This window comes from Chiloscyllium punctatum, chromosome 49, assembly GCF_047496795.1.
Source record: "Chiloscyllium punctatum isolate Juve2018m chromosome 49, sChiPun1.3, whole genome shotgun sequence".
In the NCBI taxonomy this organism is placed as follows: Eukaryota; Metazoa; Chordata; class Chondrichthyes; order Orectolobiformes; family Hemiscylliidae; genus Chiloscyllium; species Chiloscyllium punctatum.
In genome coordinates this window covers 16477351-16501198 of record NC_092787.1, presented here as the reverse complement: position 1 = coordinate 16501198, position 23848 = coordinate 16477351, and the positions used below count along the sequence as shown (strand labels likewise).

General features: G+C 41.2%; 1 protein-coding gene across 2 annotated transcripts in view; it reads left to right on the top strand.

Moving 5' to 3' along the window:
• The window catches only part of cfap77 (cilia and flagella associated protein 77), a 237508-nt gene that overhangs the window by 175531 nt on the left and 38129 nt on the right, over positions 1-23848 (top strand). For both annotated transcript variants that reach the window (XM_072566320.1, XM_072566319.1), the window contains one exon: positions 10177-10282. In XM_072566320.1, coding sequence (XP_072422421.1) covers positions 10177-10282 — 106 coding nt within the window. The remainder of the gene's footprint in view (positions 1-10176; positions 10283-23848) is intronic.

Here is a 23848-nt window from a genome sequence, read left to right as displayed (position 1 = left end):
CTGCTGCGTTATACCAGCACCACAGTCTGGAGGTCAAACTTTCAGCCAGGTTAACTCCTACATTTTCATCCTGTTCAACTCCTCTGCTTCTCATTTCTTTACATGTGTGATGAAGCTGCTCCTTTAACAAGGTTGAGAAAGTTGAAGTGGAATTAGCAGAGACCCTGTTTGACCAGATGATTGAGACAAGCGAGGAGCAGATAGATGACAATTCAGACATCTTTAGCTCAGATAAATTAACTGAGTTACAGCAGAAAGATAGAGTCATAGGGATGTACAGCATGGAAACAGACCCTTCGGTCCAACCCGTCCATGCTGACCACATATCCCAACCCAATCTAGTCAGCACCCGGCCCATATCCCTCCAAACCCTTCCTATTCATATACCCATCCAAATGCCTCTTAAATGTTGCAATTGTACCAGCCTCCACCACATCCTCCGGCAGCTCATTCCATACATGTACCACCCTCTGCATGAAAAATTTGCCCCTTAGGTCTCTTTTAGATCTTTCCCCTCCCACTCTAAACCTATGCCGTCTAGTTCTGGACTCCCCGACCCCAGGGAAAAGACTTTGTCTATTTATCCTATCCATGCCCCTCATAATTTTGTAAACCTCTATAAGGTCACCCCTCAGCCTCCGACGCTCCAGCATCTGACACTCCAGGGAAAACAGCCCCAGCCTGTTCAGCATCTCCCTGTAGCTCAGATCCTTCAACCCTGGCAACATGCTTGTAAATCTTTTCTGAACCCTTTCAAGTTTCACAACTTCTTTCCGATAGGAAGGAGACCAGAATTGCATGCAATATTCCAATAACTGGCCTAACCAATGACCTGTACAGCCGCAATATGACCTCCCAACTCCTGTACTCAATACTCTGACCAATAAAAGAAAGCATACCAAACGCCTTCTTCACTATCCTATCTACCTGCGACTCCACTTTCAAGGAACTATGAACCTGCACTCCAAGGTCTCTTTGTTCAGCAACACTCCTTAGGACCTTACCATTAAGTGTATAAGTCCTGCTAAGATTTGCTTTCCCAAAATGAAGCACTTCGCATTTATCTGAATTAAACTCCATCTGCCACTTCTCAGCCCATTGGCCCATCTGGTCCAGATCCTGTTCTAATCTGAGGTAACCCTCTCCGCTGTCCACTACACCTCCAATTTTGGTGTCATCTGCAAACTTGCTAACTGTACCTCTTATGCTCGCATCCAAATAATGTATGAAAATTTAAAGCAATTGTATCAAAAGGCATACACAGAAAAGGAATCCAAATGTATTCCTAAATGTTATTTTCTTAAAAACGGTGTCTTAATGAGGAAATGGTGACCATCACATATTCAGGCAGATGAGAAATAGAGAGAGGTTCATCAAATCGTATTGCCAGTGGATTATAGAAAGGATGTGTTGCGTGTGGCGCAAGAGCTACCACTTCGGGGTCATTTAGGAGTGAGAAAAACACAAGCTAAAATACAAAAACATTTTTACTGACCTGGACTGCACAAGGATGGAGTTGAATTTTGCCAGCTATGTCATGCATTTCAGGTAATTGGAAAACCACAGACAGTAATAAAACCTGCAATTTTTATACCTATTCCTGCATTTGAGGAACCTTCTACAAAAGTCTTAATTGATTGCATAAGTCCCCTACCTCAAATAAAAAGTGGGAATCAATCTTTCTTAACAATAACAGATGCATCCACTAGATTTCCAGAGGCTGTCCCATTATGCGATATCACAGCTAAAAAGATTGAGGAATTACTCAAATTTTTCACTAGATATCGACTACCGAGATACAAACAGATCAAAAGTCAAACTTCACATCAAAATTATTCAAGGAAGTTATGAACAGTTTAGGAATAAAACAATTCAAATCTACTGTGTACTATCCAGAGTTGCAGGGAGTGCTAGAAAGATAGCAGACATTAAAGACCATGTTGAGGGCTTATAGTCAGGACTATCCAGATGATTAGTATAAGGGAATACCATTTGTGATTTTTGCGATCAAATGCACCAAATAAATTGACCGAATTCAGTCCATTTGAATTAGTCTTGGGGCATGAAGTGAAAGGACCATTAAAATGGATTAAGAAGAAATTCGTAAGTCAGAATTCAGAGACCACATATTTGGACTATGTGTCAAATTTTAAGGAATGATTAAATAGAGCTGGGGAATTGGCTAGGCAGCATGTAAAAGTATCATAGCATACAATGAAAGAGGAAGCAGATAAGAAATCAAAAATTCACAATTTTGCCATCAGGGATAACGTATTAGTGTCACTTCCAGTGATAGGTGAACCTTTAAAAGCAAGGTTTAGTGAAGCTTATCAAGTCGAAAAGAAATTGAGTGGGGTGAAGTACTTGATAGGGACTCCAGACAGAAAGATATCTCACAGAGTGTGTCATGTCAATATGCTGAAAAGGTATTTTGATAGGGAAGGAAAGCAAGAGGAGAATGTGTTATTTATTACAACACAGAGGGAGAAACCAAGTTCAAAGGATTCTGAATTGGACATTCCTCAAACTAAATTAGTCAATAAGGAAGTTGTCAAAAATTGGGATAAATTATTGAGTTACCTTGCAGAGGAAAATCAAAATGACCTGAAAAAGCTATTACTATCACATGGGGAGACAAGTGGAAATAAGCTGGGAAGTACCATGGACAAATGGCCCCACGAATGCAAAAACAAAAGTAATTAGAGAATTTTCCATACCATCGACAAAAAAGAGCAGTACTATGGTTCCTGGGATTGAGTGGATTTCATCAAAAATTTGTACCAAATTTTCGCATGATGTAGACATAGGAGATGTTGTTCCAATTAAGCAAAATCCTTACAGGCATAATTGGCACAGATTCAGAAGGAGATTGAATGTATGCTTCAAGAAGACGTAATCAAAGTGACTTACAGTGACTGGAGCTCACCCATAGTAATGGTCCAAAAACCAAATGGTACCCAACGGTTATGTGTGGACTATCATAAAGTCAATGCAGTTACAAAGACTGATGCATATCCGATTCCATATTTGGAAGACTGTGTTGAGAAGGTGGGACAAGCAACTTGTATTTCTAAGTTGGACTTGCTCACAGGATACTGGCAGGTACCTTTATCAGAAAGAGCAAAGATAATTTTGGCTTTTGTAACGCCAAATGGACTGTTTCACTTTAAAGTCATGCCATTTGTGCCAGCTGCATTTCAGAGACTAACCAATAAGGTCATTGCCAGATTACCCAACTGTGTCATATATGATGATGACTTTGTGATTTTTAGTCACACAGGGACTAAACATTTCCAATATTTATCAGACTTATTTAATCGACTTCAAAAGGCAGGCTTGGTGATTAACCTGACTAAAAGTGAATTTGCCAAAGCCCAAGTCACCATCCTGGGTCATGTTATTGGACATGGACAAATGACCCCACAGGATGCAAAAACAAAGGTAATTGGGGAATTTCCCATACCAATGTCAAAAAGAATAGTACTACGGTTCCTGGGATTGAGTGGATTTCATCGAAAATTTGTACTAAATTTTAGCAGTGTGGCTGCTCCGCTCACTCAATTGCTTAAAGAAAGGCAAGAGGTTTCAGTGGACAGTGGACTGTCAGAAGGCACTTGACAGCCTGAAAGCTGTGTTAACCCACTGTCCCAGTATTAGCCACACCTAATTACACAAAGCCTTTCAAGGTGGCTATCGATGCAAGTGATGTGGGTGTCAGTGCTCTCCAGGAAGTTGAACATTCATCAGCAGAAATATTCAACATTTAAGAATGAGACTTTGAGCTTGGTGTTGGCATTACAACATTTCATTACCAGTTTACGTTACCAGTAACGTGTCTGAAACAATCATATACACTGATCATAACCCATTGAAGTTCGTAGAGACATTTAAGGACAAAAATATCAGGCTGTTTAGATGGAGCTTGTTGTTACAGCCATTCAGTTTGAAAATTATGCATGTGGCAGGACTAAAAAATGTGATTACCGAAACATTGTCGAAACTCAAATGAGAAATGGAGGCGTTTGGTGACAGGAGTACAACAGACTGAAACAGAATGTAGTTGTGCATGTTTGCATGTTTATAGTCAATGTAACGTATGTGGGTGTTTTCACGTACTATCAATTTAGGTTTAAGAGGTTTTAAAATGAAGCCATCTTTAGATATTGATGGTTCTTTCTTTTTAAGGGGGAAAGTGTGACAAAGCTGTTTCTTTAACAAGCTTATGCAGTCCTTGGCATTTTTTCAGACAGGACGTAAATAACACAGACTACGAAAAGTCTGGGGGTTAAAGGGTTTTAGGGCCAATTTGATAATAGCTAACAGATTAGAAAAAAACGCTTGGACAATGAAAGGGGTGTGGCCAGTTTTGTTTTAGCAGTAGTGTGAAGAAAGGCTGCTGGACCCAAAGAAGCAGGTCCAGACTGATACTCTCTCTCTGCCTTCAATCCTGTAAGAACTTGTGTTTGATTTTACCTTTTGTGCCAAGGGGTGTTTATGGGGATTGTTACAAGTATTTAGAACAGCATCATTAAGTTGGGATGATCAATTGGGTTTTCAGAGTGGTTAAGTTATTCGGTATTCTGTTTTCTGTTTGTGTTTCATTCAGCAATCTTGTAAATAAATTCTGTTTTGTTGAAAATTAAGTGGCTTGACCAGCTGATTCTCTCCTGGAATACCCACTTTACACCAATTAGTAAAGTTAAGGTATGGGCTAGCTTCTTGAAATGTTTTGGGGGGGTTTGGCCTGGCCCAAAACACATGGAAATTCCAAAATTCCTCTCCTTGCTTTGAAACCATTTCAAAGCCACACTGGATCAGTGATTTCTTCCTAGCATATTCCTTATATGCCACTCTCCTCTCTTCAATTCTCTTCCTTTTATTCTATCATTAGTGGCTGCATTTTTGCATTTTAGAGCCCCGATATCTGGAATTCCCTATACAGTTCCTTATCCCATGGCATCTCCATTCCTGCTTTCACAAACATCTTGAAAAGCTTCTTCGTTGATTGTGGTTACAGATTTCTACCCTAGAGTCTGTATTTCTTACCCTTTTCTCTTCAAGTTGCAGCTTTTCCTCCTTCTGGATATGCACATGGATAGTAGTGAGTTGAGGGGTGTGTAGGTTGTTACTATATTTTACCTTAGGATTAAATCTCGGCACAACATCATGGGCCAAAGGCCCTGTTCTGTTCTATGTTCTAACTTGTTTTCATGTATGTGGAGAATTCTCAGTGTTTATTATTGTTAAATGCTCCATAAGCGCTCAACCTCCATGATGTAAGTGTTCTTGTGATATTTCATGGTATTTTCTGATTAAGATAAAAGCGGTTTTTAATCCATTCACAGGATAACAGTTTCCTTCCCTAAAGAACATAGCGAACCAGAGACAAAAATAGCTTAGTGGATAGGTGCATAGGAAGGTGGACAGATTAGAATGGGTTGGCCTCATTCTGACAGTGGAGGAGGCCAAGTACGGACATGTTGTTGAGGGAGTGGAAATTAAAGTTACCATCCATTTTAATTGCCCCAGTTTTCAAATGGAAACTGGAGGATCAACACCTTATATTTTGCCTGGGACGCTTACAGCCCAACGGCCTCAACATCGACTTCACCAGCTTCAAAGTCCCTCCTTCTCCAGCCTTATCCCATGTCTAGCCCCACACCACCTCCTCACCTCCTGGAGCTGTTCTTATCGATCCATTTTCCTATGCACCTATTCACTCCACCCTTCCCACTGACCAATTACAGTAGCCCCCGACTTGCATCCACCTATCACCATCATCGTCAGCACACTGGGAGAACCCCTCCTTGAATAGTGCTGTAAAACCTTTTACATTCATCTGAGAAGGCCTTGGATAAGAGTCTCATCAAAGGACAGCACCCTATACAACACAGCAAACTCTCAATACTGCACCACAAAACTATGTAGAAACACGTATGCCTAAACACATTGGATAGGGACATTTATTAACGTCACTGCTAACTTTATCTATCTTTCAGCACCCATCTTTAGTATTATTCCTGCTGCTAATATAACAAGAATAATCTCTTGTACCGGACATCTGAAGATCAAAAATATCTTAGGACTGAAAGGATTGACACAAGTGTTTGATAGCAACCGATCCACAGCACTTGTGCCACATCATAACTACTTCAATATTGTGCAAGATCTTTTTCAAAATACAACTGAGGATATATTATTGCACAACCAAAATGAATATTTTAACTTTCTCCATTTTAAGGTTTTCCCATAAACCACAAATAATTAAATAGCCAAAGGCCCTCCCACACCTCCGTAATTAGTCACAGTATCCTGTTCATGTGTGTATTGCTAAGTACTTCAATTACCATCCTGCTACTGTCCTTGTTAGTACAGACAGACTGGGCCAGAAGGGAACAATTAGCTGAATAGAAGCATGCAGGTGGAAACCTGCATTGTGTACCTGGCCCCAAAGGAACAGCGTTATAGCATTGCACACTTCCTGCTGTGAATCAGTTCGAATGGACCATAGACAGATTTTAAGTTTTTCCATGCAAGGTACAAAAGGTGAGCACTGCTAATGTTTTGAATGTGAACACTGCTACTGCAGTAACAGTAACTTTTCACATCTCAGATAAGAACAGCACATTAATTCTTCAAGCCCCCTGCATTTTTCAAAATATGCGCATATGTTTTTCTAATATACATCTATAAAAAAGGTTTTCTGAAAATCTTTTCCAGTGAATAGAATTGTGGAATTGAAGAATTATACAGAACCAAAAAACATTTTCAATCCACAAACCATCAATTAGCTTAAATGTTTAGTCAGATACATTAACCAATTTTCTGTTTGGTCTGATTCTGTCTGTCATTTATAAAAAAAGGTTTTAATTCAGAATTTACATTTTTTTGAGAAATACAGAGAAATATCTGGAATTTTTGACCATCAATAAACAAAGTGTTTCAATGTTGGAAGTGAAGCTTGATTTTCAAGCATCAACATGATATATACTTGGATGTTTCTGCTAATTGAGTGCAGATTACCATTCAATCCATGTGTGATGATTATGCTACAATTGTTCCTCCTCCTGTGAGCAAGCTACATTTAGAATAGGGTGCTTCAACACTGTATCATACATCCAGACCCATGCACACATAACCATGCTCAGCACATATCATCTTGTTGGCAATTCCAAGTAACATCAGTTTGCATTATTTTAGAGGAATAACATAGAACATAGAAAAGTACAGGCCCTTTGGCCCTCGATGTTGCGCCGATCCAAGCCCACCTAACCTACACTAGCCCACTATCCTCCATATGCCTATCCAATGCCCCTTTAAATGCCCATAAAGAGGGAGAGTCCACCACTGCTACTGTCAGGGTATTCCATGAATTCACGACTCACTGAGTAAAGAACCTACCCCTAACATCTGTCCTATACCTACCACCCCTTAATTTAAAGCTATGCCCCCTCATAATAGCTGACTCCATACGTGGAAAAAAGGTTCTCACGGTCAAACCTATCTAAACCCCTAATCATCTTGTACACCTCTATCAAGTCACCCCTAAACCTTCTTTTCTCCAATGAAAACAGCCCCAAGTGCGTCAGCCTTTCCTCATACGATCTTCCTACCATACCAGGCAACATCCTGGTAAATCTCTTCTGCACCCGTTCCAGTGCCTCCACATCCTTCATATAGTATGGTGACCAAAACTGCACACAATACTCCAGAAACAGCCACACCAGAGTCTTATACAACTGCAACATGACCTCAGGACTCCGGAACTCAATTCCTCTACCAATAAAAGCCAGTATGCCATATGCCTTCTTCACCGCACTATTTACCTGGGTGGCAACTTTCAGAGATCTGTGTACATGGACACCAAGATCCCTCTGCTCATCCACACTACCAAGTATTCGACCATTAGCCCAGTACCCTATCTTTTTGTTACTCATACCAAAGTGAATGACCTCACACTTACCCACATTGAACTCCATTTGCCACCTTTCTGCCCAGCTCTGCAGCTTATCTATATCCCGCTGTAACCTGCCACATCCTTCCTCACTGTCAACAATTCCACCGACTTTCGTATCATCCGCAAACTTGCTCACCCAACCTTCTAGCCCCTCCCCCAGGTCATTTATAAAAATGACAAACAGCAATGGTTCCAAAACATATCCTTGCAGAATACCGCTAGTAACTGCACTCCAAGATGAACCTCTCCCATCAACTACTACCCTCTGTCTTCTTCCAGCCAGCCAATTCCTAATCCAAACCTCCAACTCACCCTCAATGCCATACCTCCGTATTTTTTGCAGTAGCCTACCATGGGAAACCTTATCAAACGCCTTACTAAAATCCATATACACCACATCTACTGCTTTACCCTCGTCCACCTCCTTAGTCACCTTCTCAAAGAATTCAATAAGGTTTGTGAGGCATGATCTGCCCTTCACAAAACCATGCTGACTATCCTTGATCACATTATTCCTATCCAGATGTTCATAAATCCTATCCCTTACAATTCTCTCTAAGACTTTGCCCACAACAGAAGTGAGGCTCACCGGCCTATAGTTTCTAGGGTTATCCCTACTCCCCTTCTTGAACAAGGGAATTATCCTGGAGTAGTTTCACCGTATAATCTTACTCCTGAGTTCAGTTGGTAGTTATACATCTTTCATGTTATACAAAAGTAGTTTTTTCATCATCCAGGCCTCTTGATGAGATTCAACATCAAAATACCATTAATCCTGAACATCTGAAATACAAACTAGAAATGCTGGAAAATACTCAGTATGTCAGGCAGCAGCTGTGGATAAAGACAGAATTAATATTAATGATGACCATTCACTCTTATGTTATAATCCCACTCATCTTTTCATGTATATCAACATTCATCAGAACTGTCATCATTTACCTGAAACATTAACTGTTTCTCACCACAGAATTCTTGATGAAAATAATGACTCCTAATTGCTAATATATTATTCTCGACAAAATACATAGCACAGTATATTTCCCAGTAATGAATTTGATTTTATTCCTCAATAAATATGCATTGTACAGCTTAATTTTCTTGCATGACTGACAAAATGCAAAACAAATTGGGTGGAGAAAACAAATTATTTATCACAAAAGTAGTTACTTCCACAAAATATCTGAGATCAAAGGTAAAATTATTTTCCACCACCAGCTTCCAGACACCCTGCCATCCAATATAAATGTATACAAAAAGAAAATTAAAATGCTGTGTAACTTTTGTGGTAGGTTACAGGAGATGATTCAAAGGCCAATCTCAGAAATTTAGGGGCCAATGGCATTGAAAGACTCTTTCTTGTCAATCATATTATCCAAGACCCTTGCCTGGTCTCATTTTTCAATATTTATCCTAAAATAATTTCAAATCAGCAATAGTTTTCATTTAATTTGGGTAAAGAGTAATCCAAAGACTATTACCTGAGAAAAGAAATTTAAACTTGGAATAATGGTCACATTTTTCTGCACATCTTAAGCATTAAAGCACAGCTTTCTGATAAGCACAACTGGAAGAGCTGAGGAGATAAATAAACATTTGCATTTTAACATTGGGAACACATCATGCAATAATTATTTTGAAGTGTAATGACTGTACTTATGAGGCTAAAATATAACTACCTTATGTAAAATCGCAAAAACCATGAGGTTACAAAATATTTACAGCACCAAAAGAGGTCAACAAGTCTATGCCAATGTTTATGCTCCACAGGAGCCGCTGTTCAATCCTCTTCATCTAATCTCATCAATATATCCTTGTACTTTTCTCTCTTATGTGCTTATCCAGCTTCCTCTTGAATTCATAAATGATATTCACCCCAGCTGCTCCCTGTAATTGTAAATTCCACATTCTACAGTAAATAAATTATTCTTGCATACTTATGAAATTTATTAGTGACTATCTTATATTTATGGCCTCTTGTTCTGTTCTTCTCACATGTGGAGATGTCTTCTCTATTAACTGACCTATGAAAATTGCTCATAGATTTTTGCAAGATTTTCCCATTCTTAGATAATGGTTACAAAATCTAACCTATTATTTTTTTCATATAAGAAGCAAGTTTCTGTTTTATTTTGCTCATCATCAGGGAATACACATTTGAACATCCTAATAGTCAAAGAAACTCAAGGTGATTATTGACTTGTAATGCTTTCCCCCAGGCCCTCAACCCCCATGTTTGACCTACTGGAGAATAAATTCCAGAAGGAATGGATGGACGAGCAAAAAGCAAGAGACCGGATCAGGCAGAAGAAAAAGACCCACCAGGTTTGTTTACAGCCTAACGTGTGTTTTATAAATGAAACATCTGCAGGGCATCTCATAACAAAAACTGGAATGGGACCCAGTTTAAACTGGAGTGGAAGAGGTTCACTTACTTTCAGAATAAATTGTAATACAGAATGACTCTAATTGAAGTTTATACTATTAATAAGAACATAAAAATTATATTTGCTTTTTTGTTACTTAAATTAATTTTATTAAGCATTATTAACACTACCCTTTACTTTCTACACTGTTTCATCAGCCTTATATGCTTATACTTAATGGATATTAATAAGACTTATACATGTTTTATATGTACAGATGAATATTGTAAGTTTGAACAAATATAATAATAACTTCTGTACAGATTTATTTGATGCTGAAAGCTGTTTTTGATAGTTTTAAGTTCAATTCAGGGCAAAATGTTGGGCTTCAGAACTGAAAGATTTGTGTACCTGCAAGCCAAGTGGAACATAGTTCATCAAGGACGCACACACACACAGACACACGAAGGGTACAACTTAGTTCCAGTCTGTTATGAGAAGCAGCTGGTTCAGTTACCACTGATTGTAGTAAAAGGCTCGGTCCCATGCTTGATGGGGCAAAATTGGTTGAGAAAGATTCAACTTGATTGACTCAAATTATTTCGATTAGAAAATGGCTGCCTGAATGAAGTCCTAATTAAATACTCAGAGGATTTTCAGGGAAGTTTTGGGACTATCAAAGGAGCCAAGGTCACCTCTTACATATTGACCAAGAAGTAATTCCACAATTCTGCTAGGCCCACCCAAAGCCATTTGCCTTACGGGCAAAGGTACAGGTTTAAATCAGGAGGCTGGAAAGCGAAGGTATCATTAAACCAGTACAGTTTGAGAATGGGCAGCACCAGTTGTACCGATTGTAAAGTCCAACAGGTTGGTTCACCTTTGTGGGGATTTCAAACAAGCAGTAAACCGCTTCTTGCTGCTGGATAAATGCCTAATTCCTTGCATAAAGGATTAATATGCAAAGGGAGTGGGGGAGTCTGTCCTTCACGAAGCTGGACATGAGCCATGCTTGCCCTCGGTTGGAATTAGATGAGGATCACCAGAGATATGCTACAATTTATACCCATGAGGGTTTGTACCAACATCTGCAATGCCTTTTGGGGTATTATCAGCTGTGCTATTTTCCAATAGATGATGGAGAACATTTTATAAGGTCTACCTCAGTTCGTCATTTATCTGGATGATGTGCTAATAACCAGGAAAACCAATAAAGAGCATTCAGAAAACTTGGATTAAATGCTTAAACATTGCTCCAAGGTGGGGGTACACCTTAGGAGGGAAAAATGTGTGTTCCAAGCATCCTAAGTGACCTACTTGGGCTACAGAGTCAAAAAGACTGGGTAATACCCACTGGAAGATAAAGTGAGGCAATCGAAGGTTCCAGAGTACCCTTGTCCATAACGAAACTTGTGTCTTTCCTTGGCTTGGTGAATTATTACAGAAAATGCATTCATAACATAGCCTCCATCCTGGCACCCTTACATTTGCTATTGAAAAAGGGTCAGCCTTGGGAATTGTCTTATAGCCATGATGTAGCCTTTAGGGAAGTAAAGAAACAGCTATCATTGTTTGGGGTAATTAATGATCCATCTTGGCCTCTTCCTGTTGTCCCAGCATTACAGAAACCAGTCTTCAGCTGATTTGATTCACTCCACAGGATATCAAAAAATGGTTGGAGACACTGGATACTACAAAGGCTAGGAATACTGCATTCAGTAACTCACCTCCTGATTCCCCAAAGCCTGTTCACCATCTACAAGGCACAAGTCAGGAGTGTGATAGAATACTCCCCACTTGCCTGGAATGCATAAAGCTCCAACAACACTCAAGAAGCTTGACACCATCCAGAGCAAAGCAACATGCTTGATTGGCACTACATCCACTTCATCCTTCATTGACACTCGGTAGCATCAGTATATACTACAAGATACACTGCAGAAATTCACCATTATGGGTCAAACACATTGCATTGGTTCAAGAAGGCAGCTCACCACCACCTTGTCAATTGCAACTGTTGACAGGCAACAAATGTTGGCCAGCCAATGACGCCCACGTTCCACAAGAATGAATTAAAAAAAAACAAAAGAAATAGAAACGCCAATAGCATGTGCTTCCTGGACTTTGGCTGATGATGTTCAAAGATATGCCCAGATAAAGAAGGATAGTTTGCCCATCATCTTTGGTGTGTGTAATAGTAATGGTCTACAAAGCCCTGATAAGGCTACTTAAAGAGGACAGGGCCATGCCACCCCATAGCTTCAGGTCAAGTTCTGCGGTGGGCTCTTATTCTAATGTGTATAATTACAAGCTGGAACACTATCTAGGAGTCTAGATTGGAGTGGTGCTGGAAAAGCACAGCAGGTCAGGCAGCATCCGAGGAGCAGGAAAATCAATGTTTCAGGCAAAAGCCCTTCATCAGGAATAGAGGCAGGGTGCCTCTACCCTGTCTAGGAGGCCAAGTAGCAAATGCTAATGCCTCGAGCTGCCTCCTTCTGGTGGATACACCACCAGTGGTGCTGCCACTACAAGATTTCATTCTGGTTTTAAACTTTCCAGACGCCCTTCCAGTCACCACTGACAATATTAGACTGTGGACTCAAAAAGATGCTATCCTGGCAAAACTGAAACAGCCAGTGGTGATGGGAGTAACAAAAGGGCCATTACAACCAGAATTGAAACCTTTCTGGATCTGGCAAGACCAGATCATAGAAAAGTCAGCATATTATTATGGGGAGCAAGAGTCATTGTCCGAGCAAAGGTTGCCACCGGCTACTAGCTAAACTCCCATCAGGTCATTCAGGGATTTCCAAAATGAAGATGTTGGTGAGAAGTTTTGTCTGGCGGTTGGGATTGGATGCCAACATAGCCACATTGGTGGGACAGTGTCTAGAGTGTCTGTAAGGATGAAAATGACCACTAGCAGCTCTCCCACATTCCTGGGAACAGCCTGGACTCAGTTACACATCAACTATGTAGGCCCTTTCATGGACTCAACGTTCTTAGTCATTGTGGACACCCACTCAAAGTAGTTGAATGTCCATACAGTTAATTTTTCAAACACAGGGATGACAATTAAAAGGTTGCGAGCATTTTTGCAATACAAGGACTCCTGCAGGTGTTAATCACTGTCTTGTCACCAGAAGAGGAGATTTTATTGCCCATTGTGTCTGTGCTGGCTCCATGAAGGAGTAATTCACCAAGTACCACGTCCCTACCATTGCCCTGTTGTCTGCAATTCTTTTCTTTTCAGATAATGATCAAACAGTCTTTGGAAAGCCTTAATTGACCCTTCATCTACCATGGAAAAGCGCAGCAGGTCAGGCAGCATCCAAGGAGCAGGAGAATCAACGTTTTGGGCATGGGCCCTTCTTCAGGAATGAGGAAAGTGTGTCCAGAAGGCTAAGATAAAAGGTAGGGAGGAGGGACTTGGGGGAGGGGCATTGAAAATGCGATAGGTGGAAGGAGGTTAAGGTGAGGGTGATAGGCTGGAGTAGGGGTGGGGGCAGAGAGGTCAGGAAGAAGATTGCAGGTTAGGAAGGCAGTGCTAAGTTCGAGGGATTTGACTGAGACAAGGTGGGGGGAGGGGAAATGAGGAAACTGGAGAAATCTGAGTACATCCCTTGTGGTTGGAGGGTTCCTAGGCAGAAGATGAGGCGCTCTTCCTCCAACTGTCGTGTTGCTATGGTCTGGCGATGGAGGAGTCCAAGGACCTGCATGTCCTTGGTGGAGTGGGAAGGGGAGTTGAAGTATTGAGCCACAGGGTGGTTGGATTGTTTGGTCCCGGTGTCCCAGAGGTATTCTCTGAAATGTTCTGTAAGTAGGCAGCCTGTCTCCCCAATATAGAGGAGGCCACATCGGGTGCAGCGGATGCAATAAATGATGTGTGTGGAGGTGCAGGTGAATTTGTGGCGGATATGGAAGGATCCCTTGGGGCCTTGGAGGGAAGTAGGTGGGAGGTGTGGGCGCAAGTTTTGCATTTTTTGCGGTTGCAGGGGAAGGTGCCGGGAGTGGAGGTTGGGTTGGTGGGGGGTGTGGACCTGACGAGGGAGTCACAGAGGGAGGTCTTTTCGGAATGCTGATAGGGGAGGGGAGGGAAATATATCCCTGGTGGTGGGGTCCGTTTGGAGGTGGCGGAAATAACGACAGATGATACGATGTATATGGAGGTTGGTGGGGTGGAAGGTGAGGACCAGTGGGGTTCTGTCCTGGTGGCGATTGGAGGGGCAGGGCTCAAGGGCGGAAGAGCGGGAAGTGGAGGAGATGCGGTGGAGGGCCTCGTTGATCACGTCTGGGGAGAAATTGCAGTCTTTGAAGAAGGGGGTCATCTGGGTTGTACGGTGTTGGAACTGGTCCTCCTGGGAGCAGATGCGGCGGAGACGAAGGAATTGGGAATATGGGATGGCGTTTTTACAGGGGACAGGGTGGAAGGAGGTGTAGTCTATGTAGGTGTGGGAGTCGGTCGGTTTATAGTAAATGTCCGTGTTGATTCGGTCGCCCGAGATAGAAATGGAAAGGTCTAGGAAGGGGAGGGAGGAGTCTGAGACGGTCCAGGTGAATTTGAGGTCGGGGTGGAAGGTGTGGTAAAGTGGATGAACTGTTCAATGTCCTCATGGGAGCACGAGGCAGCGCCGATACAGTCATCGATGTAGCGGAGGAAAAGGTGGGGGGTGGTGCCAGTGTAGCTGCGGAAGATGGACTGTTCCACATATCCTATGAACAAGCAGGCATAGCTGGGGCCCATGCGGGTGCCCATCGCTACTCCTTTGGTTTGGAGGATGTGGGAGGATTGGAAAGAGAAATTGTTCAGGGTGAGGACCAGTTCAGTCAATCGAAGGAGGGTGACAGTGGAAGGGTACTGATTGGTACGGCGGGAAAGGAAGAAGCGGAGGGCTTTGAGTCATTCGTGATGGGGGATGGAGGTGTACAGGGACTGGATGTCCATGGTGAAGATAAGGCGTTGGGGACCAGGGAAGCGAAAATCATGGAGGAGGTGGAGGGCGTGGGTGGTATCCCGAACGTAGGTGGGGAGATCTTGGACTAAGGGGGACAGGACTGTGTTGAGGTATGCAGAGATGAGTTCGGTGGGGCAGGAGCAGGCTGAGACAATGGGTCGGCCGGGACAGTCAGGTTTGTGGATTTTGGGCAGGAGGTCAAAACGGGCGGTGCGGGGTTGTGGGACTATGAGGTTGGAGGCGGTGGATGGGAGATCCCCTCAGGTGATGAGGTTATGGATGGTCTGGGAGATGATGGTTTGGTGATGGGAGGTGGGGTCATGGTCAAGGGGGCAGTAGGAGGAGGTGTCCGTGAGCTGCCGTTTAGCCTCAGCGGTGTTTAGCTTCAGGCTGCCTACTTGCGGAACGTTTCAGAGAACACCTTTGGGACACCCGGACCAACCAACCCAACCACCCCGTGGCTCAACACTTCAACTCCCCCTCCCACTCCACCAAGGACATGCAGGTCCTTGGACTCCTCCATCGCCAGACCATAGCAACACGATAGTTGGGGGGAAGAGTGCCTCATCTTCCGCCTAGGAACCTTCCAACCACATGGGATGAACTCAGATTTTTCCAGTTTCCTCATTTCCCCTCCCCCCACCTTGTCTCAGTCAAATCCCTCGATCTCAGCACTGCCTTCCTAACCTGCAGTCTTCTTCCTGACCTCTCCGCCCCCACCCCACTCCGGCCTATCACCCTCACCTTGACCTCCTTCCACCTATCGCATAACCAATGCCCCTCCCCCAAGTCCCTCCTCCCTACCTTTTATCTTAGCCTGCTGGACACACTTTCCTCATTCCTGAAGAAGGGCTCATGCCCGAAACGTCGACTCTCCTGCTCCTTGGATGCTGCCTGACCTGCTGTGCTTTTCCAGCAACACATTTTCAGTTCTGATCTCCAGCATCTGCAGTCCTCACTTTTTCCCTTCATCTACCATACTTTGTGGCAGTGCATTCAGATCCTAGCTACTCACTGCGTGACAAAATTTTTCTGCAAGTCGCTATTGCTTCTGTTGCCAATTAGTTTAATTTTGTGTTCTCTATTTCTCAATCTTTCCACCAATGGGGACAATTTCTCTTACTTACAATATCCAAGCCCTCATGATTTTGAATGCCTCTTTGAAATCTCCACTCAACTTTTTCTTTGCCAAGGAAAATTGTCCGAACTTCATTGATTTTCCTACATAACTGAAGTTCTTCAACCCTGGTGAATCTTTTCTGCATTGTGTTTTAAAGTATGATGCCTAGAACTGGACACAATAATCCAGTTGAAACCAAACCTGTATTTTTGGAGCTCCTTTGGTCAGAAATACAGCCACTGTGTCACATGGCAAGGACCGAGTTGGAAATCATGCTCAGCGGATTTACCACATGGGATATTTCTTTGTTAACCATCCCAGAAAGCTGATCACTTTGCTGGAACCCTGCCAAGTTATGAGCAAGACTCCAGCTGTTTCAGTCGAAGGGCAGTGTTTTCTTTTTAAAAATTAGCTTTGTAGTTTATTTAGAAAGCAAAGAGATGAGCTTTAAAACAAATCAACCCCAAATCAATTATGTTGCTGTTTGCCAGAATCAGTGACTACACCAGGAAAAAATATTTTTGCTCCAGAAACCTGTTACCAGGTAAATTCATGATGTGGAGGTGCTGGTATTAGAGTGGGATGGACAAGGCCAAAGGTCACATGACACCATGTTATAGTCCAGCAGGTCTATTTGAGATCACAAGCTTTCAGAGCACCGCTCCTTTGTCAGGTGGCTTGACCAGATAAATTCAGAGTACTTCCGCCAGATCAAACTTGGAGTCATGTTTAACTGTACATGGTTAAAAGTCGTGTTAGAGCCATAATTTGTGTTTGGTTGGAGGAATCAATTGATGATCCTAAATGACTGATGAAGTTTATGCTTATTGTTATGATCCCAGGTGATGTTATTACTGGACAAGTCAGATTCAAGTGTGAAATCAGGCTTGATTAGTCATAATTTATTTGTTTTTTTAGTTTTAATAAGATGTTATTTCACTGAAATACAGATTTGGATTTAACAATAAAATAGAAATTTATTTTGCAAAATGAATGAATAATAAAATAGAATAAACCAAACTAGTAACATATGGTAGAAGTTTGAAGATTTTGACCGGACTAAACATTTGTGCTTTTGGTTACACCTCTAAATCCCAATAGTATTTTTTTACAGTACACACTCTAGAGAGAATTTCCTTCTTTATCGCACCCACAAGGCTTTATTTAAATGTGCTTCAATAGTGTGGTCTTGAGAATCTAACCACCTCTTCCTTGTGTTCTTTATGCAATTGAACTTAGACTTTCTCAGCTAAAGATAACCCCTTTAGGGTTTTAACCAAATATTTATACTCTGGAACCTTCAAACTAAACTCCTTACAACAAGGCACCCTGTTTCTTTATAGTTCTAAATTATCTCCCTGGGATAACTGTTTTACACATCCAACTTCAGCCAAGTAAACCAAAACTGTCCAAGCTTTAGGTGCTTCACCTAAGACAAAAATAACCTGCAATTTTTGGACCCTTCTAATTGTAACCTAATGCACAAATGTTTAGTCTGGTCATAAAATTCATACAATTAAAATAAAACCAGAAAGTCTTTTATGTTGTCTTTTAAAAGAAATCAGTATGGCTACAGAAATATTCATAACTTAAACATTCCATTCCTTCATAGACACAGACCCAAACCACAAGCCACTAGTTCAAAATACAAACTTTAAAATAAATAATATTAAATCAAATATAAATCATGCACATTATTATCCCAGTAAAGAAAAATTATTCCATCTTGATGGAATTACTTTTAAAGTCCACAGTAATTGTCACTGTCAAATATCTGAATCACCCTTCGGAGTCAGAACCTTAGGAAACTCTTGGGGAACATAATAATTCACATTCAAAAATGAAGTCATGTGACACAAGCCAAGAAATAGCATTCAAAAGCAGTGATCTCACACTTCAGGAGCAGACTAAAAATCAAGAGCAAGTTAGAAGTATAAAAATTCAAACATCAATCTATTTAACAGCAATTAGATTTTGTAGCTCTAAACAGCAGGATGATGAATTCTGCAATATGTATCACAACCTTGGGTTAAATATTAAATTAAAATAGTGCCTGTTTACCCAATACAATGGCAAAGCAGCCTACTGAAGTTCCAAAATGGCATGCAGGAAAAATACTTCGCCTATTTTCAGCCAAAAAGCAAACTTGCTGTGATGCTGGGTGAAGAACAACAAAAACTAACTGTACCTTAGCCATGCCTGAAGGTGGTTTAGGACATTTGCAAATGCAAACATTGAGCCTGGGGCTTATTTGAGGTCCAACAACCAACTTCTTTTTTTCCCTGAAGCATACAATGCAATCAAGGCCAACACTTAGGAAAACTAGTTCTAAACAACACCTGCAAATAAAAACTAAGCAATTTGTATAAAAAAATAGAAAGTTCTCTCCCCTCCCATGTAGATGGATAAGTAATTAGCTATAGCTCACAAGGAACTATAGGGTATCTTTGATAAAGAGACACAGTTAGTTCAATAAATGTGGGACACCACACCACATTAAGTAAGAAACATGTCCTAAGTTGACTTCAGCCAAGATGGGAATTGAAACCACACTGTTGGCATTGTTCTGAATGACACATTAGCATCTAACCAGCTCCCACCTCTCCTCCCATATATTATTAACTAAGCACCAAACAGCTTACTGGATTTTACGAATGATACCTTGTTATTAATCCACAGGTACGAGTGAAAGAGCCTAAGACATTACTTTTTGTTAGTTGGCACCCCTAAAGCACGACTCAAATTGGAATTCTGTTGGATAGGAAACTGAGAGCTGTTATATTGCTACACCGTGAACATATATGCTATACCGTATGGATCAGCATTTTAATGTACCAATGCAAATGCTATTGGAGTAACTGTACATTATCCACCCTTGTACTAGTCTTGTTGTAAATCATAATTGGAAGATTTCATCTTTGCATTATTAAGTTAATCCCCATATGCTTTCCTACATCTGCATTTGACTATGTACTGTATCAGTAAAAAGATTCTATTGATTAGTCCATGTTAACATATGGGACAAAATTTTTCCAGGCCTTGAATGATGAATCATAAGACAGTTGGGAAACTTGGGAAAGAATGAAAAAATGAGATTCTGGACATCAACAAAAAAAAGGTCTTATTTTCCACATAAGGTTTCATAGCCTAAGTGAAAATCTCACTAATAAGTGGCAAGGGTCTCATTTCCAATTAATTAATTCTTTGCCTCAGTTTTAAACAGTTAGCTACTTTTCCCAGGCAGTGAACAGAAACTAGACAGCACCAATTTCTGACATAAAAGTCAAAATGATTACTTGGTAGTGTTGCGACACAGGGTAAACCCTCCTGCTTAATTTAAAACCAGCAACACAGCAAAGATTTTATCCCGTGCAGTAATCTGTAAAAATTCAAGTGGCCAACAACTACTTAAAGTAAAATTTAACAACTTTATTTCTTAAAGTATAACAGAGAATAATTAACGAACAACTATTTACCATCCCTTACTCTAACCTATCTATTACCTTCCCTTCTATAATACTAGTCCAATAAAACTTCCAATCAAGATTTAGAAAACCACCCCTCTTCTCTCAAAACCAGAGAGTTTTCATTCTTCTATTCAGATCTTCCTGTGTCTTCTTTTTCTTAGGAATTTCTGTGTCACAGGTTACTGATCAAAAAGATACTTTTAAGAGAGTTATTTTTCAATCAGTCTGTTTACATGCTGGGCTTGGCAGTTCTCCTCTCAACCATTAAAGTTTCCCCGGTCTTGTACCCACAAAGCATTGGATTGTGTCATTGGCTCTTAAGATTGTCAATATACTCGATTCAAATTGGATTGGAGTTTCATATTTTTCAAGGTATAATTTAAACTGATGGCTGAATTCAAATTAGTGTTTTCGTCTCACAGAAACTCAGCAAGTGCTGTTTGTTCTGAATCAAGTGTTACTTTGTAAATTCTCCAGCACTCGGTGTACTTGCCAAGTCCTTCACTCTCTTAAAGGTACAACCACATCTTCATAATAGTAGTTGCAGGTCACTGGCATCTTCTCCGGGTATCCGTCTAGGACAGCATCCTCCAACATCCCAGGGTACACTGCATGGGCAGCGACTGCCTGCACTCTCCATCCCGGGAGGTAGTTTTGGAAAAGCCAACCTCACCACATCATCATGGCGTATCTTGGACTCACTTATAATACATTTCAGTAGTTCATTACTACAATTTGGAGCTCACTGACAGCTTTCAGTGTAATTCTGCTGCTAGGCTGCTTTATATTCTGTGACATACCCATCTCAAACATTAGAACAGGTTGCATCTCAGAGCTTTTAGTTTGTTTTCTTAGAACTCATTTGCTTTGCGTTGACTTGGATGCTCACAACATCTCTGCCTTACTTTTTCTGCATTGGTGCTATTGAAAATCTGCATGCTCAGAACAGTTCTGTCTTTCCTTGCGTTTTAGTACAGATGGAAAGCCAAGCAGTTGGTCATGTTGGCCAACCACGATTAGTCAAGGGGACGGTCATGCTGCTGTACAGCACTGTGTTAAGTCAATATCATACCTGCAGCAGGTGTCAACAGCTTATTGCAGCAAACACTCTAAACATACTTCAACAAAATGAGCATGTCACACTACCTAAGGGGACTAGTCATACAAGAATATAATTGATACGATGCAGAAGGAGACTGTTTGGCTCATTGTCCCTGTACTGGTTCTTCAAAGAACATCATTATCTTGGACCAATCTCCTGCTTTTCCTCATACCTATGCACACTATTTCTATTCAAATAATCATCCAGTGCCTTCTTGAATGGCTCAATTGAACCTGCCTTCACTACATTTCCAAGCAGTGCATTCCATAGCCTAACTACTTGCTGCATGAAAAGGATTTATCTCACATCATCCTAGCCTCTTTTATATGTCACTTCAGTGTTGTTGGGCCAGAATCCTGGAGTTCCCTCCCCAGTGGCATTGTTGATCTACCTACAGAACATGGACTACAATGGTTCAAGAAGGCAGCTCACTTCCATCTTCTAAGGGCAATTAGGACAAACAATAAATGCTGGTCAAGTCAGTGACACCCACATCCCACAAGACAATAAAAGAAAGAGATACTGTCTTAAGTGTGTGACCCCTTATTCTGAGATTCTCCCAGAAAGGGAAACTATAAGACAATAAGAAATAGGAACAGGAGTAGGCCATTTGGCCTCTCAAACCTGCTCCATCATTCAATACGATTATAGCTGATCTAACATTCTTAATGTCCACTTTCCTGTCCTTTCCCCGTAATCCTTGATTCCTTTACTGCTTAAGGATCTATCTATCTATCTCAACCTTAAATATACACAACGACTCTCAGGATTTCTAAAGGCTCACAACTTTCTAAGAGAAGAAATTCTTCCTCATGCCAGTCTTAATTTGGCACCCTTTTATTTCTGAGACTATGCCCTCTGGTCCTAAATTCTCCCATGAGAGGAAGCATCATCTCAGCATTTACTCTTGTCTAGTTCCTTAAGAATCCTATATGTTTCAATTAGATCACCTCTCATTCTTCTAACTCCAGTGAACTTCCTACATCATTGGACCCAACGTGCCTCTTAACAATGGAGGTCCATGCTTGTAGTTCATACACCAAACTTTGGTCCCCAAGCAAACTGACTCTCTCACTTAGTGGAGTCTTATGTCAGACATTGGCATTTCTGATGTTTCATCCATTTCCCCTGGGTCCAGGAAGCTCAGATTTAACTTAGTGCTGAGTCTTCTCCCTATTAGCACCTATTAGCAATTTTGTTGGAATGATCCTTGTAGTTGCATGAGAGGTGGTCTTATAATCAAATAGGAAATGGGACATTTTGGTAACTAGTGAAGCTGTGGGCTGTTTCTTTGAGCCAGCCTTCAAATTTCAAATTTACATCCGTAAAGGTATTGGTGGAACTTGCTTATTCCAAATATGACCACCAAACCTTTCTTCTCTACCTGGCCATACTTACACTCTGCATGAGCCAAAGTCCTGAATGAGTACGATATTGGGCATTCCTCTCCTTTGGGCTACCTAGGAGCTAATACTACCTGATGCCATACAGAGAGGCATTGCACGTCAATACCAGATCTTATTTGGGATCATAGTGTGCTAACACCTTAGAAGATGGTAACTGTTTCCTCACTTCCCTAAAAGCTATGGCTTGGCCATGTGACCATTTCCAAGGCTGACTCTTTCTTAAGAGATGATGCAAAGGTGCCAGGATGGAGGCCAGGTCATGTATGAACTTTTTTGTAATAATTTTACCAACCTAAGGAAAGACCTAAGCTCTGGTACTGATGTGAGAGCAAAGCATCTTTGATCGCTCTCACTTTATCTTCCAATGGGTGTAACCCAGTTTTTGTCGATTCATTAGCCATAGTAGATCATTTAGGATGTCTGAAGCACACATTTTTCCCTTCTTAGGCTGAGAGAAACATCCAAACATGTTTTAAGTGCTCCTTATTGGTTTTCCCTGTTATTAGCATGTCATCAAGATAAATGGGGACCTGGAGCAGATCTTGTAAAACTTTCTTTATCGTCTGCTAAAAATTGCACAGGCTGGCGATACCCAAATCGCAGTGTCATATATTGATATAAATGATTATTAATTGGAGCATTCTTCTGGGAATCCTCACCTAGTCACAAAGTACGCATGGCTCATGTCCAGCTTCATGAAGGACAGCACACCCTACCTCCCTCCCCCTCCACCCCGTCCCACCACCCCACACCAGCTTTGCATATAAATCCTCCAAGTAAGGGATTGGGTATTTATCCAACTGCGAAACACGGATTATCATTTCAAAATGCACACAAAGGCAAACCAACTGTCGAGTTTCACAATCAGTACTACTAGTGCTGTCCTGTTTTAAACTGGACTGATTTAATGATTCCATCACTTCCCAGCCTTTTTTTGCCTGTATTTTTGCCCATAAGGCAAATGGCACTGGGTAGGCCTTGCAGAATCGTGGAATTGCTTCCTAGTCAACATGCAAGGTGGCCTTGACTCCCTTGATAGTCCTTTTGTGAAAAACATCCAGGTATTTGATTAGAATTTCACTCAGGCAGCCATTTTCTAATTGAAACATGTTCAGCCAATCGAGGTGAATCTTTCCAATTTTGCCCCATAATGTTTGGGCCTGAGCCTTTTATTACAATCTGTGGTAACTGAACCAGCTGCTTCTCATAATAGACTGAAACTGAGGTTGTACCATTAATGTGTAAAGGTTCCCTGGTATATGTTCTGAGGTCTTGCACAAATTTAAGGGTTGAAATCCGCAGTGAATTTTGTTAAAGACTAGTTCTGCAATCATTGAAACAGCCGCGCCAATATCAAACTCCAGTAGAACTGGGTGACCATTTAACCAGATATTTATTTTGATTGGTTCTGATTTGGATGTTGCTAAGCAATTTAACTATTCTAAAACAGATGCAGATGGACTTTCTAGGGTGTG